General features: G+C 39.9%; 1 protein-coding gene across 6 annotated transcripts in view; it reads right to left on the bottom strand.

The window, feature by feature from the left end:
* Positions 1-18,167, bottom strand: part of citb (citron rho-interacting serine/threonine kinase b) — a 49,962-nt gene extending 31,795 nt beyond the window's left edge. For 5 of the 6 annotated variants that reach the window (XM_006797520.3, XM_006797518.3, XM_006797519.3 and 2 more), the window contains exons 1-9: positions 17,850-18,167; positions 13,619-13,728; positions 12,029-12,172; positions 11,347-11,466; positions 5,216-5,386; positions 4,655-4,708; positions 4,454-4,507; positions 3,884-4,024; positions 2,622-2,747 (exon numbers count right to left, since the gene is read on the bottom strand). In XM_006797520.3, coding sequence (XP_006797583.2) covers positions 2,622-2,747; positions 3,884-4,024; positions 4,454-4,507; positions 4,655-4,708; positions 5,216-5,386; positions 11,347-11,466; positions 12,029-12,172; positions 13,619-13,627 — 819 coding nt within the window. In that variant the 5' untranslated portion in view covers positions 13,628-13,728; positions 17,850-18,167. Of the gene's footprint in view, positions 1-2,621; positions 2,748-3,883; positions 4,025-4,453; positions 4,508-4,654; positions 4,709-5,215; positions 5,387-11,346; positions 11,467-12,028; positions 12,173-13,601; positions 13,729-17,849 lie in introns of all 6 variants that reach the window. The other variant, XM_006797517.3, reaches the window with a different exon arrangement.
* Between the last annotated feature and the right edge of the window lie 942 nt (positions 18,168-19,109).

Consider the following 19,109-nt stretch of genomic DNA (forward strand, 5'->3'; position numbering starts at 1 on the left):
ACTAACACCTAATCACAATCAGTGATGGCTCCTGCTGCTCACCAGCAGGTTTTGAGAGTTTTGAGATATAATTATAACAACTGTTTATTTAGCTCTGCTCTGGGTGATTGTGGTGTCTGGTAGTCAGCGAGAGATTCAATCACCAACACACAGCTGTTTTTTAATCCCTCATACAATAGAGGAGAAAGATTAGTATTAAAATGCAATGATTACAGTGTAAAATTTCCTTGTCTTTGTTACTATGGATGTAGAGGAGCTCAGGTAACACAAAGTCATTTATATCAATGAGTCCAGCGTCAGCTCCTCTCTTTTTTGGGCTTTATTAATAGCACAGGTTTTGGCTGAGACGCAGCAGGGAATGCACAGGTGGACCTCACACACACTGCTGCAAAAGGTCAATTTCTATGACTTCTTTTTAATCAAAAGTAAATGGAGAAGCTTTGTGACTCTCTCAGAGTTTTAAAAGGGACTTCTTTTATTATTGATTGTCACAAGCAGACACGGGAACCAGAACGTTTTCACAACACAACATGCCCATAATTTAGTGCCTTATAGATCTACCCTTAGCAGCAATAACTTGAAATAATCACTTTCTGTATGTCTTTCAGATCATTGTGGTTGAATTTTGGCCCACTCTTCCTTACGGCGTTGCTCCAGTTTGTCGAGGTTTGCAGGCATCCATTAATGCACAGCTCTCTTGAGGTATAACATTTCAATCAGATTGATCATGACTAGATCATTACTAAACCTTGACTGTTTTTTTCAGCCTCTCTCTTAGAAATTTGCTGATGTGTTTGGCATCATTGTCCTGTTACATGAACAAGTTTTGGTCGACGGGTGGCCGTAGCTCAGGAGGTGGAGCAGGTCGTCTACTAATGGGAAGGTTGGTGTATTGATCAATGGCTGCTTCCGTCTGCATCTCAAATATCCTTGGGAAGACACTAACCTCAAGTTGGTCTCCAACGCATCCACTGGTGTGTGAATGTTAGTTAGAAAGACAGAAACTATTTAAGTGCTTGTGTGAATGGGTGAATGAGTTAAAGCACTTTGAGCACTCAGGTAGAGTAGAAAAGCCAGTCCAGTTACCATTTACCTAGCTTCAGAGAAATGGGTTCACTGTCACGGTCCTGGGTCAGTGACCCAGTGTTTTGAGTTTCTTGTGCCTCTGAGTTTTTTGTATTATGTTCTTAGTTCTCTTTGTTGTCCTAGCTTATTTTTTAGTGTAGTGTCTTAGTTTGGTTTTCTTGTATTCTGTTTAGTTCTCTGAGTATTTAGTAGCTGCCCTCTGTGTCTCTTTGTTGTTGGTATTGTCTGTGTTTCTTAGTTGCTCTGTCTCCCCTAGTCTAGTTTGCGTCTTCCTGTTTTACTTTGAAGGTCTGTGTCTCATGTGAGTGTATCCTACTTTGCTCCCTTGTCTCATCAGTTCTGATTTCTCCCAGTTTAGCTTAGTTTACTTTGTATGCTCGTTTTTCTGTGACCAGCAAATAAAGCTGTGATTTTGAGTTCATCCCCTGGGTCTGAGTCCTGCACTTTGAGTCCTCATCTCCTGCCTGCCACACAGCGTTTCATGACACTCACATTCAAATCTAGAATAATTTGGCACACAGAGTTCTTGGTCTGCACTGTAAGTGCAAAGCAAGCCCAAATCATCACTGCTCACCGCCATGCTCAACAGCTGGTATAAGGTGTTTGTGCTGATATGCCGTGTTTGGTTTTTGCCAAACGTGGTGTCGAGCATCATGGCCAAACGTCATCTTTGGTCTCATCTGCCCAAAGTACATTGTTTCAGATGTCTTGTGGTTTCTCCAGCTGCAACACTCCCTATGTGATCAGTCTTTTTTCAAATTGTGCTGTCAGCTTTTGGTTTTGTTCCTGAGCACTGCACGGTCTGATTTCAGGTGAATCTGCAGTGCACAATATATGAATTTGCGTAATATTCACACTCAGGGGACTGTTATGGCATTGTGACAATAAACACATGAATCATCCAGATCAGCAACATGGCAAAAAACTGCTTTTATGGAGGTGCTCACACTTCCTGATCATCACTTAATGTTAATGATGCGTTTGGTTATCAGCAAATGCACTCACCCTGTTAATTCATATGAATAGTACGAGGTGTTCTTAGTTTTTCACGGGACACCAAAGATTTTTTTCAGATGACTGCATGTATTTTGTGCTTGCTCATATTAATTTCCCTATAATCGCTGTGAGGCAAAAGCTCATGATTCACAGTCCTCTAAACTGTCTGTTTGAAACGGTTTTGTCAGCTCTGAGTGGATATGCTTAATACTTTCATCTCAGGCACACAGTTCAGACGCTGATAATGCAGAAAATAATGGAAATAAAGGAGTAATTTCTCATAACAGGTGCAACAAAACTATTGGAAAAGTTAGAGCGAGATCTGATCACACACAGTCTGGTGATGTAAACGGATTCAAAGCGCTGGTTGTATCACAGCTGTAAGGCAATTAAAATAAAAATGTGGAGTGTCTGAGCACTGCATATGTAAAAATATTAGATGTAAATTTGCACTTCTTTTGCAATGATGACAATGAGTTCTGTTTATTTCACACCTCCTTCTTCATTTTGCTCTGCTCGAAAGATGAAAGGTGGGTTACCAGAATCTTATCTGCCATCTGCTGAACCTGCTGACCCTTGCTCTGGATTTCATCCTTCAGTTTGGCCTCCCGGCGCTCAACAATCTCGAGCCTCTTCACCTGGTTCTCAAGAGTCTTCCTGCCATCCTGGATAACACAAAACAAGCAAAAGTTATGCACAAAAAGGAGCGATGATTTTTTTCAAATTCATCCACAAGTCAAAAGAATTAATGCTCTAAAACAGTGGTTTTTTTGCTATCTAGACATAACACACAATTATAAGAACAGCAATTAACTTTAAATTTCCACTTCAAGGAAGAACTGGGGACATACTGTAATGGTCACACCCAGTTGGCTTGTTAGGGATGCATCTCCGCTGTGTTTATATCTCATTATTTCAAGTTACTCCCAACTAAAGTTCCACAGAGCTCATTTCCTTTCATGTTGGGAGGTGTAGGAGATCTTTGGAGCTGTATAAATTTGACCTTGTTGCATATTCTCTTTTCTCTGACTCTAAGTTATGCTGTTTACAGAAGTACTAAGATATGGTCATAACAAAAAGACCCTACTAAAACTTAGGTGATGCTAAAACTAAAGATATGCTGCTGGTGCCTGATTGTGTGCACACTGGAGTGTTTTATTTTTTATTTGCTTCATAAAATCTAAATCGGAATTTAAATTGTGTTAAAGGACTAATCATTTTGTCAAAATAATCCATTTTTTTTTATGTCAAAACAGGACAAAAGGCTTAAAAAAGGAATGTGCTGCTTTAAAAAAGATGTTAAGGCAGTCACCTGAATGTGGCCTGGAATAAAACTGTATACAGAAACAGCCACTCGATGATCATGTAGTAAAATATAATAGGCAGCCCGGTTAGCTTCACAGGAACAATCACAATAAATGTCCTTCTGTCCAAAACCACACAGTCGCTACATAATGGATACAGACTGAAGCCCTTAAACTAAAGAAAATAAATGTTTGTTGAGCATTTTTGTCTAGTTTAATCTAGTGTCACTCACAAGAACTGGACAGCGGGGGGAGATCCCGACAACCAGGAAATAATCAAATCCCAAAACAAAACCTCTCTGACAAGCAACGATTCATTACACAACAGGTTTGTGCTTCTATCAGATTATTTAAGACTTTTAACGCAGAAATTTTGACGGTGCAAATCTACAAATGACTGAAAACACAGAATAGCAAGAAAAAAAAACAGAACGCATGTATGAAAGTCTTTGTGCATGTGTACAGCGTCTGTGACAGCAGTGTTTGTGTGTGTGTACCTCAGTCTCACGGAGACGTCTGCGTAGGCTGTCACTGGAGTCTTCCTTATTCTGGAGCCTCTCTAGATCCCGCTCCGTGCGCTCTTTGGCCAGTTTTGTAGTCTGAAGGAGGTCAGTAGCCTCAGCATTTGCTTTTAATGCCTAGTAATTACAAGGAAAAGATGGAAAACATTTAGAAGGAATAACCAAACGTTTACTCTCTTTCTTACTTTTAAATAAACTACTTTACATTGCTCATACCAAATCCTTAAGATAATTACATGCTACATGTTAATTATTTCACATTTAGTTCACATTGTGTCAGATTTAGGCCAATTGTAGCCAAAACTGTTTGACTGTTGATTATTAATCAGTAACTCCAGTTTAATCGTTCCCTGGCAACATCTACAGCCTACATCTGACAGGAGACCAAAGTTTAATCAAGAGACAGAGAGAGAAAGGAGGGGGTTGGGAAGGGTAATGAAAAGTTTATAAAGTCATCTCAAAGTGCAAAATACTGCTGCATCTCTTCCATTTAGGATACAAGTTCAAATAAATTATTAATTGGTCTTTTAAACAAAAATATTTTACCTTGGTGAGTTTTTCCTGTAGCTCTTGGATCTTGACCTGCTGTTCAGTATTTGTCTAAAAAGGGGGAAAAAATCATTTCAATATGGAAATATTATCCCACATTAAAGTCATTTAAACTCTTCAGCGTCTTTACCTAGAATAAATTTTCGCCCTCACCAATCACACAGTTTTTATCACGAATAAATTAACTTCACGAGCTACCTTCTCCAACTTGGTGATCGTCTCATCTCCTTCTGCTTTCCCTTGATCTTTGGCCTGTGAAGATGAAGGTCAGGAAGAGAAATGATCACTACTTTACTAGAAAAGTTGCAAATCATGATCATGTGGTTGCTCTGTCACTGTGAGCGCTATAATTGCCAATAGCCAGATTACAGGTATGCTCAGTAGTTTACATAGCATTCATCAAATCCACCAAGGGTCAAAATGAGGCTCAAATATATGCACACACCCACACTAATATTTGGTTTAATGCCCCTTAGAAAGTTGCACAATTGTTTGGTTTCCTGTAACTGACCTGCCTTTAAATATAGTCCACAAACTTAGGCACTCAATTCTTGTGTTTTGGCCATTACAGATATATGCCATACAATCACTGCTCAACAATGTGGAGAAAGAACATTTCAAAGAAATCATCAAAACCCCCAATACCATGACATTCATGCCCACGATGCAAACGTCTGACCACAACTGTTCATACAGTTTGTGTCACCGATGCCTTCCTAAAACCTTTGAGTCATTAAAAGCTTTAGTTCCAGTGCAGACCTTCTGAATCCTGTGCTGGTACTCTGCAGCTTTCCTCTTCAGTTCTTCGCTGGCCTGGCGGGAGTCTTTCAGTTCTGCCTCATAAAGGTCGCTACGGCGACGGGCAGCAGACAGGTCCTCTTCCAGCTGTCTAATGGAAACTCGCATCTCCTCCAGCTGGGCATGATATTCCTACACACAGGTAAGAGAAACCTTAGATTACTGGATAAGTGAAGCTGAACACAAACAGAAATTAAAGCAAAGGGTCCAAGTAGTCCCACAAAATGCTGACCCGACACCACATCTACCCAAATTAGGTACTCTCACATAATTCAGACTTGAATCTAAATCATCACAAGGGAAGCATGGTGATGTTTTTCAAAATTTAGGAGCATTGTCCGATTGGACTTTTACAAATGGTTTTATACATGGTGACAAATAGGGCTTTCCAGATTCACAGTGACAGGATTCAACCTTGAAATAAGGTTTCTTAAAGGTTTATGAAAGCTTACTAAAACATGTTGAACATACTGTAGACAACAAAGACAAACACTCGCAAGAAGCTCTGTTTCCTTAGAAGCAAAACAATGAACAAATGAGGGTTGAATTAATACTTGTGCACAATATTGCAAGGATTTGATATCTTAATCATAAGCACTTAATCCAGGTAACATAACTATATTTTTAGTTGCCATTAAGATTGTCCTCATTCCAGTGTAGCATATTTGGTTAGAGCAAATACTGCACGCTTTCTCAAACAACCTTAACATTGTTTGACTAGAACCTGAAGAAGATGTCCTCGTTAGAGATCACTGCATTATTTATAGCAGTCCCAGGCACACGTTCAAAACTCATCACGTAGTAGAGGAAAATAAACATTTATGAAAAGACCGTTAAAAGGAGAAAAGAATGTAGAAACAATGATCGGCCACAGTCATTTGCAGATGTCTGTTAAACAGTAATTAGTCACTGCATTACAAATCTTATTTTAACCACCTCATCTGCTTACAGGGTACATCAGCCTGTTTGTCAGTCTAATAAAAACTAGCATCATTGTGCATCCAGGGAGCATTGGTGCTCAGCCGACGCAGATTAAAACTGGTCTATGTGGAAGCACACAGCATCAGACATGGTGATCCGAAGAGTCTCCACATTGTCAGAATGTACTGCTGTGGGCCAGGAAGAAAAACATCACTGAGCTGGTTTGGCACCATGTTGAAGTAAACATTTGCCTCCACCATGACCACTTTGGCTCCATTAAAGCAAGGCAGTTTCCATTATAGTGACAATTCATTGGATCCATAGGTACATCTCCCATTTGATAGTGACAATAATCATGATTATGGGTTAGAAATGTTTCTCCAATTCCAGTCATTCTTTAGCAGAACGATGATTTGGCCTAAAGAAATGAAAAAGAAAGCTTTCAGTGTGCTAAACAAATACAGCTTGTGAATTGCTGAATCACAGCAGCGGTCTTTTCTTGAGATGGAACATAATTGTGGCTCAAGCACCTGCACAGAAAAAAAACTCAAGACATGACATTCAAAACTTAGATGAGCTGATGCAATGAAGGCAGCCACTGTTAACACCCTCGAACCCCTAAAGACTGAGATCTTCAAATCTGTGTTTACTTGTAAAGAAAAAAAGCAAGCAAACAAACAAAAAAAGTAAATAAATAAATCTGTTTTTTTTTCTATGCAGATTTCTTTTAAGAATTGATAAACTCAAAGGAAAAAAAAACAGGAAAAAGAAGCAAATTAATGACATTAAATTGTTCCTACTTGCTCACTTCACAAGACAAATACATAAGGATCCATAAATGTATTGTTTCTAAGGTAATTTGCAATTTTCACCTTGAAAATGAATTAAAAACAAAAGATAAAATTGTGAATCTAATGTTATTGCTATGTGCCAGTTTAGTTTTGTTGTTAATCATAAATAAAATAATTTTAAAAAATGTACAAGACGTAAAATTAAATGATAATAATATAATAATACATGTGGCATGCAGTTAAAAGCAGTTACCTAACTATATATATGTATGCATATAAAAATGCATATGAAATAACCTTTGGCTTTTGCAGTCACCAGATCCTAAGCTAAAAGAACAGCTGTGGGGGATTTTAATTGCCCTCGTCATCACCAATATTCACAGAGGTAAAAAATTCTGATTCTGAATTGTGTTCTGATGTTTCAAACCTTGCGTCTTTAGTTTTATTTGGGTGGTGTGCTTACTTGGACCGCATTGTACCATATCAGCCTAATGGAGCATTTCAGTCTCAGAGTGCAGGGTTATTTGTGGTTCCTAGGATATTTAAAAGCAGAGTGTTCAGCTTTCATGTTCCTCTCCTATTGAACCAGCTTCCAGGTTGGATTCAGGAGACAGAAACTCTCTCTACTTGTAAGATTAGGTTTAAATCTTTTTTCTTCCTTCTTTTAGTTTTGCAGTTAGAGCTGGATCAGGTGACCCTTAATCCTCCCTTGGTTATGCTGCAATAGCAATAGGCTGTTGGGGATTTCCCATGATGCACTGAGCACTTCTCCTTGACGCACCTCTTTCCTCACCTCCAACCGGTCGCAGCAGATGGCTCCGCCCCTCCCTGAGCCTGGTCCTGCCTCAGATTTCTTCCTGTTAAAAGGAAGTTTCTCCTTCCCACTGTCGCCGAGTTCTTGATTATGCTGTAGGCGATTGTGTGATTGGTGGGTTTTCTCTTCATTACTTTATTAGTTTTCTCTCTATTATTATAATATATTACAATATAAAGCAGGCAACCATTGTTGTGAGTTTGTGCTATACTAAAAAAAATTTAATTGAATTTGTCTTAAATGTTGTTTTAGTTATTCCCACTCAGTAAGAAAAATGTTAGGCTCTTGAAACTTGCAACTGATAACAATGAAAGTCAACAGGACTCAGTCCTGGCCAAAATCTTTACTCATCTCTTGGCTTAGTTTGGGACTGTTCCACGGAGGGACCTATTAGGAGCAAAACTAAATTCAAACCATTGTTGGCCAGGGTTTTTTAAAGTCTAACATTTTTTGTATGCAGTATTCTATTATGTATATATGCAGACACAGTACATGCGCTCTTTCTTGGTACTTTCTTAAATTTCATGACTTCTAACCTTTTTTTGTTGATACAGCAGAAAAAAGGAGCCGTGTGCTTTTCTGTGGGTCTTATTTACTCTCGTATCTTCAGTGAAACTGTCTCTTTCTATATGTTTGCAGGTCTTCCTGGCTTTGGCACAGAGTTCTTCTCTTTGTAAATGAATCTATCCCCAATCTCTCTTTGTTGATCCAACACTGCATGATTTTTTGCACAAAAGTGATAAACACTGCAGTCATGTGACAGAGCGTGGGAGACAGATGCTATTCAAGATGAAATGCAGGATTTAGCTGGTGTAAATACCCTGCTGGGAGGCACCAGTGGAAACACAGAGCCGTATAATACACACGAGCAGCAGAAAACCCTCACAAATTTGACAGTGTAGTCTGAACTTGATTTTAGTCAGAATTGATCCATGAAGGGCTTCCATATAAGAAGAAAACTGAAAAGAAAACACCTAATAATGTTTGATATTTTAGTACCCCAGCACAATCAACCACAACCCTAATCTCACTGCTGTTAACTTAACTCAGTGAGACTGACTGTACTCTCAGGTTATCAGTCTGAGCTGTGCACAGTAACACGCTAAAATGAATAATAGTACTGAAATGTTGAGAAAAAGAAACAACTCAGACTCCTGCTGAGGGATCCCCGCGGCCACAGTATGCTTTACGTGAAAAGCAAGCTGAAAACTGATTCTTCTCTGTGTCCAACATCTCTGTAACTTTCCAAAAAGACAATGTGATAACTATCCTCACTTCGCAAAGTGACTTTACAGCTTTGTGACAGGATATCACCCTCCATTTCAAGCTTTTTTCCCATTTTCTTCCCCCCCCAGAAAATACTTCCATCACTTTTTTTCTGGACAATTTATTAATCTGAGTGGTATTTTGCAATCTCTTCCATCACACGGATCACTGTTTGTTTAAGGAGAATATGAAGTGATGGTCAAAATTTCTGTTTTCCAAACAGTATGAGCTAAGGCCCCAACACCTCATCACGACAGCCTGCCCACTGCATCAGCGCTCTCCTCACTTGTAGGTATATGGCTCTCGTCACCATGGCAACCAGTTATATTCCCTGTATTCAGTGCTTGGTAACCGGCACTAGTGTAGGCTGAGGAAAACAGGTTGCTTTTTAAGAAAAAAAAATGGTGCATAATGCCAGGAAGATGATTTTTCATGCTCCTTATCTCTTGTCCTAAATTGTCAATCTTGTATCAGCTTGATTCTCACAGCTGGCAACATTCTTTCATGATGTGCCGTCACCCCTGCAGAACTATACATGCTCGCACAAACACATGCCACACTCATCACTTTTGATTTCATTAATTAAGAGCTGTGTGTACACTCCTGTCTCATTCGATATCAGACGTATTCTTGATTCCAAAGAGACTCACTGAGTCGAAGCACTTTACAGACTCAGTGTATTTTAACATCTTAAAAACTGCACGATCAACTTAGCCTAATAAAGCAAGGTCTTACAAACAGAGGAGTAAACTAAACCTTTGATGAGTTCTTTCTCAGTCTTGTGGTAAACAAACCTTTTTCCAATAAAGCGCTGTACATGCACTCCATCCATATAACGTAAATTGAATATATACATGTATAAAAAAGATTTTCAAGGATTAAAAAAAACACAATCATTTACATTAAGAGGGTACTCCAACATGAGGCATTTCTACACATGATGTAGGTAATGCTATACTGATTGCACCCCTGCAGCCTGTTGTGGGTAGGCATGGGAATCAAGAACCAGTTCCCAGTAGTCCAATTCATTGGAACTGTTAGTCTCCCTGCCTGTCGATCCCAGTTATCCCTTCTTGCACTTGTGCTACAATCAGCTGATTTCAGAAGAGGAAAATAACGATGCAGTCTAGAGCTTGGATATGTGCATTTATTTTTATTGCACAAAAGAGATAAATGATGAAGCTTAAAACTGCATCCAGGACCGAAACAACCGCATTATGCTGCTAACACAACTTTCTTTGCAAGCATCTGCCAAGACAGCATGCTAACGCTAAGCTAGCCAAGAACCCAGGGTAAAAGCTGAGTGAATGCAGACATTGAACTTCAACAGGTAACAAGCAGATGAGCAGTCAGGCTGCAGCCTCCCTTTCTACCTGTTCATGTTTCTAAAGCAGAGTCACTGCAGCGATCGCTTTTTTGTGCTGGTTTTCATCTTTGCTTTGTGCGGTCAGCTTTGTATTCTGTTAAGAGAAAGATCTTAGAGACGTGTGTCCTCGTTAGGGATTTGTGTTGGTGTGTGTGGTTGTTTATATTGTAAAATAGTGATTATGAGACAGTGTGTTTCAGCTTTTTACAGAGTAACATGAAAGTAATGTAACAGGTAGTACAACAAATTACTTTCTCCTGGGAGTAATTTAGAAACGTACTGCATTACATGAAAATAAAAGTGTGTATTATGTTAAATGATGACTTTTTGAGTAATGACTCCTCACTGATCACAGCAAAGAGGGGAAATAGCTCAGCAAACATGCACAAACATTTGACCCACAGCTTGCAATTCATTTGCATGAATGTAATTTCTTCGTTGCTGCTTAGTGATGGTGCTGACTCTCAAAACAGAGCCAATGAGAACCCAATGACAATAGATACGTGATAAAGATAGTGCAATCGGAATCACTAAATTCTTATCAATTCCCATCCCTAGCTGTGGGGTTTCAGCATCATGTGCCTGTCTAATTAACACTCACAACCCACACACTCAGCCTTGGTGGCTTGACCTGCTCCATCTGACTGCCATTATGAAATCCTCTTAAAATGTTCTTTCTGAAAAACATAATTCATTATTTATGTAATACAGTACTTCCTTTCACTGCAAAGTCCTGCATGAATACTCATTGGAAAACGAAGGGGAAACAGTCACTAAAGAAAAGTCTTTTCACTCAAAAGAACAAAACTTAATGAAATCAAAAAATGATTGCAACAGTAGAGACTAATTTCCATTAATTATTCAATTCTAAGCCCACAGCACCAGGCGTACTCTCATCCAGCTGACCTATGTGACACCCGAAATGTCGTCCTACCTGCTCTTTGATCTCCTGAAGTTTGTTGCTTTGCTCCCGGATGTCATGAAGAAGCTGCAGTGCTTTATCGTCCTCCTGTGTCACTTCCATACGAGCCTGTTCCAAACTGCGCTTTAGACTCTGAAATCAAGACAAACTTGTGTTCAGTCAGCTGACACTTTGTTGGGAATACGCAGCTGAAAATAAATCAACCTGATATCAAAATCCTGAAATAAATAGTTAGCGTCAAATAGGTGTCGTTTCACTTTTTGGCTGCTGTTGAATCGTACTATCATCAGCCAAGTAGTATTTCCAATATCTTGTTCATCTACCATTGCATTTTAGTGAATTGACAGCTAGAGTCATAGTATATATGGCATACACACACATGCATATGAGGAAGCAGCCCATATGTTAGCGATTGCAGTAATACAAAGTTCTTGTAGAAGCAGTTCTTACCACTTCCCAACCATCATGAGACACTTCTGGTGCTTGATTAATTCCAGTAGTCACACATCATAAAAAACGTTAATATAAAATCTCCTGTTAAATCTAATAAAAATAAATTTTGCCCCAAAATAAGGCGTACTAAAACTTTTTACCTGGTAGTTCAGTTTCAGTTTTGCTTTTAGCAAATTTTTCCATAGATTTCACAGTCTTTCCAGTGCTATGTCTCTGTCTTATAATCCCTGGAGATACTCACGCTGCATTCGGTGATATAAGTGGCCAGATCCTGTTCTAGGATTGTCCTCTGAGTCTCTGAGGCCTTCAACTCTATGTCCTTTTGCTGGAGCACTGACTCAAGGTCAGACATCTTCCTCTGAATGAGCGAGATCTCTTGCTCAACCTGAAAGGAAAAACAGTACATTTGTGCAATTGTCACAACATGCATGTAATATGCTTATCTGTCTGTGTGTGTCTGTGTAAAAGTGCAGTAGACTTGTTTGGTGCCACATGTCATTGGTAGTGATTGATGTTACAATTACATTTGCCATTATAGCATTACAGGCCAAGAGGAGGGTTGGAAAGCAGAGAAACAGCAGGACAGGCAGCACAGTCACAGATACTGTGACAGCGCTTAGTCTATGGCAGCACTAACACAGTCATAATGCAGACACATGCTCACGAAAACACAGCACCACGGCATGGGTGTTGCAGCCAGTAAAACCAAAGGGTCAGTGTGGTACAGGAATCCAAAATGATGTGTCACTCACAAGTCTTTCAGCAGACAGCTCAGAGAAATACAGTGACATGAATAAAGGTGCATTGAAATCTGCACACATTTAGATGTGACACTGAAGTACACTGCTCATTATATCTTCATCCGGTTGGGGCTTGTGGAGGTGTTATAAGAGGTATGTTTTGAGTCATACAGATTACATTAGCCAGATCTTATAAGTCACCAAAGTTTCCTTCTGACAGGTTTAAATATGTGCTTAACAACGAGACGGAGGTGTTGAAGTAGCTGAGATATTACTGTTCCCTCACTGATGGATTCTTTGTGTCACAAGCTGCTTGGTTTGATGTACTGAACCAGATGCCTAACTGAGTATTTTGATAGAGTTGCATACAAAAACAAACAGTCAATACAAAACGGAATCTCACCACCAATCAGTAGAGCACATTCAACAAAATAATATATTTGTTTGTGAGAATTAACTTGTGTAAGCTATGAAATAAAATGGTAATATTTGTTGATGAGCTTGTGCAGCGAAACAAAAATTAAAAGGGACAATTTTTCAACTCCATATTTCTATTCTTGGACTAATGTAGCTTAGCATGATTCACAATTCATAATGACTCTTATTTCACTTGTAAATGTCTGAGCACCTTCTCAGTTTTGCCTCGCCACAGTTACCAAGTGGTTGCTCACACAAGGACATCTGATTGTTGAGGTTTGTCTCTATTATTGTAAGGTCTTTACCTCCCAGTATAAAGTGTCTTGATGGGATGGATGTTGTGATGTGATGCAATATAAATAAAACTGAATTTAATATTTTTAAATGTTTCATCACCTTTATCACGACAACTTTACGAGAAAGATTATGCAGCTTCTTTGCTAAGCATCACTTACATCACATCAGTCAGGATTAATTAGTATATTTTTCACAGCAGTTGCTGAACTTCAGAGATTTTTATTCTTACCATAGCCGTTAAAGGTAAAGCACATAGTGTAGCCACAAGGGTAAATAGCCAGAAATTCCAAACATACAGAAAAACACATCAGGCAAGGCAAACTGGCAAACAGATGGCTGACTCTAGAAGCAAACTCTTACCATGTGAAAAGTTATACCTGTGACATGTGTCTGGCAATCCTGGCCTTTGTTTTGGTGCTTTTAAAGTAATGAGGCTGTGCCAAAGGAGATGGTCTTATCAGGAGAGTTGATAGATGCAGTCATTAATCTGTAGGTGAGAGTGAACGGATTGCAGTTAGAGACACATTACAATAAACAGTTTCTGCTAACCCTCTCTTGAAATATGAAGGGCTGACTCAGTGCTCTTATGTAAAACACTTACCTTTCATAATCATACTGTATAGATGACTTATTCCATAAGTCAGTTGGGATATTTCCTGTGACCATACATAACAGAATTCATGTGTCTATGTGTCTACATATTTAAAAAGTAAATAAGTGGTATATTTAAATCCCAACTCAAATGCTCACTTTCATACCAAAAATAGCATTTATCAAACAAGCACTGAAGACTTGCGAAATTCACATAGCACACAGTCATTCCAGAGCAGCGACACTTTATACATTAACACTTACTCCATTAACATGATACCACAGATGACTAGAAGATAAAGGATGCTGTTCACAGCTTAGATATTTAGTAAGCAAACCACTGTGCCGATCAAATACGTGATCGTATATTCTCTCCTGGCAGAGACTAAAAATAGCCCGCTTGTGTTCACAACAACAGCCTCTTTTACCACCACTGGATATATTTGGCAGCTTTTGTGATCAAGTAGCATGCACAAGAATGAGTGGCAGAGGCAGGATGTCTATTAAAAGCACAGGCTCACCTCCCACTCCTCGCTACAGTAACAAGCTCAGCTCAAGCTCAACTACTGTATGTGCTCTACTGCCGCTGCACTGTGTTCATAAGAGATTTAATTTACTATTTAAATGCTTTATTATTTCGTTTTAAGGGCATCTAGTTTGGTTCCTCTGATTTTCTGCCATATAAATGCTGTTGCAGTGGGGGATGGTCATATTAAAGATAGCGAAATTTCAAATAATGAAGTCAGAATATGTACAGATAATGTTTAAGCTTAGGGTTTAGATGGCTGGTAATGTCTGTAAAGAAATGAACATAGCAGGAACACTTCCATTTCTCAACAATCCTCTGTTAGTGAAATTTTGCTATTTTTTCCATAATCAGGATGTTTACCAGAAGATTGCATGGATTTCTAAGTGGAAACTAAGCTGTGCACACTATGCAGATGAACAACACACACTGTGAACTTCTAAAGACGCTGCTGGTGCTTACTAATACTTCCCCCGGAAATCTGACATTCTGTAATCATCATGCTTCAAGGTTTTTTTTTTTGAGTGTTCTGTCCGGTATCACAACAGGCCACGCAGCATGTGCCCAAGCTGCATCAGCCTAGAGTTCAAGTTTCACTGGCACAACATGATGCAGGAGCAGGTGGCTTGTAACGGGTGATGATGCATGAGGTTAGCTTCCTCATGCACCTGATGATTTTTCAGCCTGTAAGCACATCACGTCAGAGGCGCGTGTTCCCTCTGTATAGTTTATATGAGATGTCAAAAAGTCCCATTTGTATTCAACGGTGACGGTGCGCTTAGAAAAACAATTTTGCAACTGTGATCCCCAAAAGATTTTCACTCCTGTGAAATTGTTTTGACTCAGAGAGGCACAGAAGATTTATGTGCCTTTGGTTCATGTCTGCTCGTGGGTCTAAGAGGCTCAAAGCCACTAATGAATCTATATGTGCTGACACTTCTTAACAATGTGGAGAACTTCATCAGCAGGCAGCCAGTGGTAAAGTTGGTGGTTAGGGGTGCCATCCGAGCATGAGGCACCAGATGGGATTCAGATCTGGCTGTCTTCCTCTAAAATTCGAGTGCTAGCTGACTGCCCATAATCAGCTGAGCTAACAGACTGTGCAGCTGGGCTCCTCCTCAGCAATAATTAGCTCCCACAAAGCAATTACTAATAACTATACTTTTAAAACCTCATTGCAACAACAGGAAAGACAGTTTGACCTCTGAGCTAGCCAATCTGTATCTACTGAACATCTCTAGATTTGTGTTGTTCAAACTTAACAGTGTTCAAATCCTGAACATAGTTTGGCGTGCTTGTGCAATCAAAACAACTCCAGAAAAACTTTAAATGAGACAAATGAGAGCTCCGAGAAGAACACTGGCTTCATTCGAAGAGCTCTTTTTCGTGGGCTGAATAATGCGTGCTGGGCTGTGAGTCAGAGTTGTTGAAGAGGAGGAGAGTGGAGAGAGGTTGCATCCCAGTCATGGTGTTGCTCCACATTCAGTCTAGGTGACCAAGGGCCACGGCCACTGTATGGGCAGCGGTGAATCACAGACCTGTTGCAACTTTGTAGTGGCACAGATTAAGAACAAGCTCAATGTCTTTCTTTCAACCACTTCCCTCTAAGTTGATCTTTCAGGCCATCTTTTCCATGTATACTGCTGATTGTCATGACAACGACAAATTAACAATACCCCAGTGCAAGGCTCTCTAGCTCCACAGTTTCCTGCTAGCATTTTAGTTTTGAAGGCTGCTACTAATATAGCCTTATCCATGTTATTTGGTGCTTGACTACAGTAATATTAATTTGAAGGTCCATCATAGGCCTAGTGCATGAGAATATCAGAAATTGATATAAGATGCTATTTTCCATAAGATAGAGGTTTTAAGGCAATTCAAGTGACACTAGAAGTTTTTATACTTGCAGCATGAAGAACTAGCGCATTCAAAATAAACACTGGCCAGAAATATCATTTGTTACATAAGCTTTACAGGAAAATTCCACCCTGAAACAGTTAAAATGGTATTCAGAGCTGCACTTCAATGCTTCCAGTTACCAAGCAGCCAGTTGCAGACAGATCTGCTGCCATGTTAAAATGTGCAGACCACAGTTAGACTTTAATCACTAACTGACTGGTTAGCCTTCCTAAAACCTTCATTGATGGTGATAACTGTCCTACATTCACGACGTGGCACCAAAAACACTTTTACTTTTAACTAGCTCCATCAGTGCTACGGACTAGCTACTGAATGCTCTGGAGCTCCAGAGACAGCCATTATCAGCGATCAAATTGAATGAATGTCACAATTTATGCTGAGCATTTGGAAAACCACTTCACAAATCTAGCTCATCGTTATACTTCAAATCCAGATGACAAAGAGGATCAGTGTGGGCTTCTAAAGGAGCCTTTTGGGGAAATGACACTTGAGGATGTGGTGCAGCCGAACTCTCTCTCGTCGCTGCTCGCATTAACATTGGAAGATCTTTACTGCCGAGAGTTTCTCTGTGTCTTCTATTCTTTCTTTGCCCTCTACCATCAGACTGGCCTGCCTCCGCAAACAGGAAACTAGAGATGAAACTCCAACAAACCAACCCTCCAGATGAACTGTTTTAAATTAAAAATAGTCAGAATACTATAGAAGTTTAGAAATCCCCCCCTGGTTTGAGTTGTGTTTAATACTTTTACACAGTTTATTGTATGTAAATTTCCTCTGTTTTCTTTCACAATTTTCTCATTAATATTCGGTTTTGCTGATCCTCTTAAGTCCCGTCAGTAACGTAATTTGCAATCCACCTAAATGTGCGCCAGAAAGAAGCCGCAAGCTTCCTTCACCTCTCTTCTAACCTTGGCATAACCTGCTGTTACCATAGAGATGCCTTCCACCAACCACAGCCTTCATCTTGTTACACTTTTTCTGACTTTATCAGACTTTGTTATTTCAGACCTTTTTCCACATATAACTATTACAGCCAAGTGGATTGTTAAAGTGAGCTAAGATCATCTGAAAAATCCTTACATGATAAATAGTCATGTCAACTTTGTTTCAAAACTTCCCCACTCTTATAGATAGATGTTTGGAAAAGCCCGATGTGATCGTAATCTGACCATTTACAAACAATGGTGAGTTTGAACACAACCCTAGGGAGTGATAGCCATCTGTATGAGTGTATGCTACAGTAAGCACAGCGATGAAGAGAGATGGGCAAACAAAGGCACAGCATTTCAGTGTCGTGACCAAGAACAGTGCTCAGCCCTGACAGACGGGATACAGCTGCTGCGTAAGCTCAACGCTGCCTTAGTTATCTCATAAGTCTATAAATCCTCAGCTGTAGTGTCAGACAATCAATCAGTCAACTAATGGTTCCAGCATGCTTAAAGGGGAAATAATGCACTGTCACACCTGAAAAGCAATAAAAGCCTGGTTTCATTCTTTCCCCGATCCAGTCATCACCCTCACTCATTCTTTATCCTTGACAGAAACCCGAAGTAAAATAGTATAACACTCACTCAGCGACTGCTACAGCTGACAGGTTTCCTTAGAAGCTCCTTAGACGCGGCACCTCCTCGTCCAGTAAGCCCATTCATGTGGGGTCTCCCTCAGAAGCCACCAGCCGGAATGAGAGCTTCGCTGGTTCATCAAATTCGGGGTTGTCATCCTCACTGGGGAGAAAGTAGAGCCGAAAGGAGAGAGAGTGAGAGAGAGAGATAGAATGAGAGAGAGAGAGAGCGAGAGAGAGAGAGATGCGCTGTGGCAGGGCAGAGAGCTGCGAGGCAGTGAGAGCGACCGGAGATTACTGCTTACAGAGAGTGGAGAGAGGGAGGGAGTGGAGGACTACATAGAAAATGCATTGTAGAGTAATGCAGCAGACCAGATCACATACCATAGTGTGAGAGGAAGCTATCTCTCTCACTTATTTCTCATCTGTTCACCCTTACCGTTCCCCAAATTCTGTCTTCCTCTCTATTCTGTAGCAGCCAGAACTAATCACACTAATGTCAGCAGCCTGATCCACGTACTGTACATCATTTGTTTTGCTTAAGACTTCTTAAACTGGGCACCTCATTAGTTTCTAAATGCAGTGACTATTATTAAACAGCTTCTAACTGAGGAGCAGAACTGCAGTCTAATAACTGACAGGACAAGAGTGCTATTACAGCAAATATCTGTTTTCATTTTCAAGTTGACGGAAAAAGACTCAAGTACTCCAAGGTTGTCGGTCAAATATGGTTTGTAACCTACAATAGTAATCTTTTTTAAATTACTTTAAATCAGCAAAGTAATTAATCAGTCCATTTGCATGGACTGTGAAAGACTTTTCCCACATAAAGGCAGGAGCTGTGAACAGCTGAGTCAGCCACATGTTGCAGTTTCACATATATTTTCCCTCTTTTAGCTGAAACCCAGTAAGGCCCAATAGAAGCAGTAAACCATAATGGTGTCTAATAGCTCTGTAACAAAGTACACTTAAAGTACTGAAACCAGGGCTAACAGAATAATGGTACATGTCATGTCACAACTTAACAAGGTCCCTGGTGTCTGGCAATCTAAGTGACACGTCACCGTGGCACTGACTTGCAAACTACACGCACACAGTGACAGATTACACACTCTGTAACAGATGGCAGAACCTAACCTGGCAAGCAGTACTACATCAGCGCAACAGAAGGGACAAAGTGCTATCAAGGTGAAAATACAGTACTGTACATTTAGTGCATGTGACAGTAATCAGTGGCAGACAGAGAACATGGGCAGTACTCACTTATGCT

This window comes from Neolamprologus brichardi, chromosome 12, assembly GCF_056152115.1.
Source record: "Neolamprologus brichardi isolate AB-2024 chromosome 12, ASM5615211v1, whole genome shotgun sequence".
Lineage (NCBI taxonomy): Eukaryota > Metazoa > Chordata > Actinopteri > Cichliformes > Cichlidae > Neolamprologus > Neolamprologus brichardi.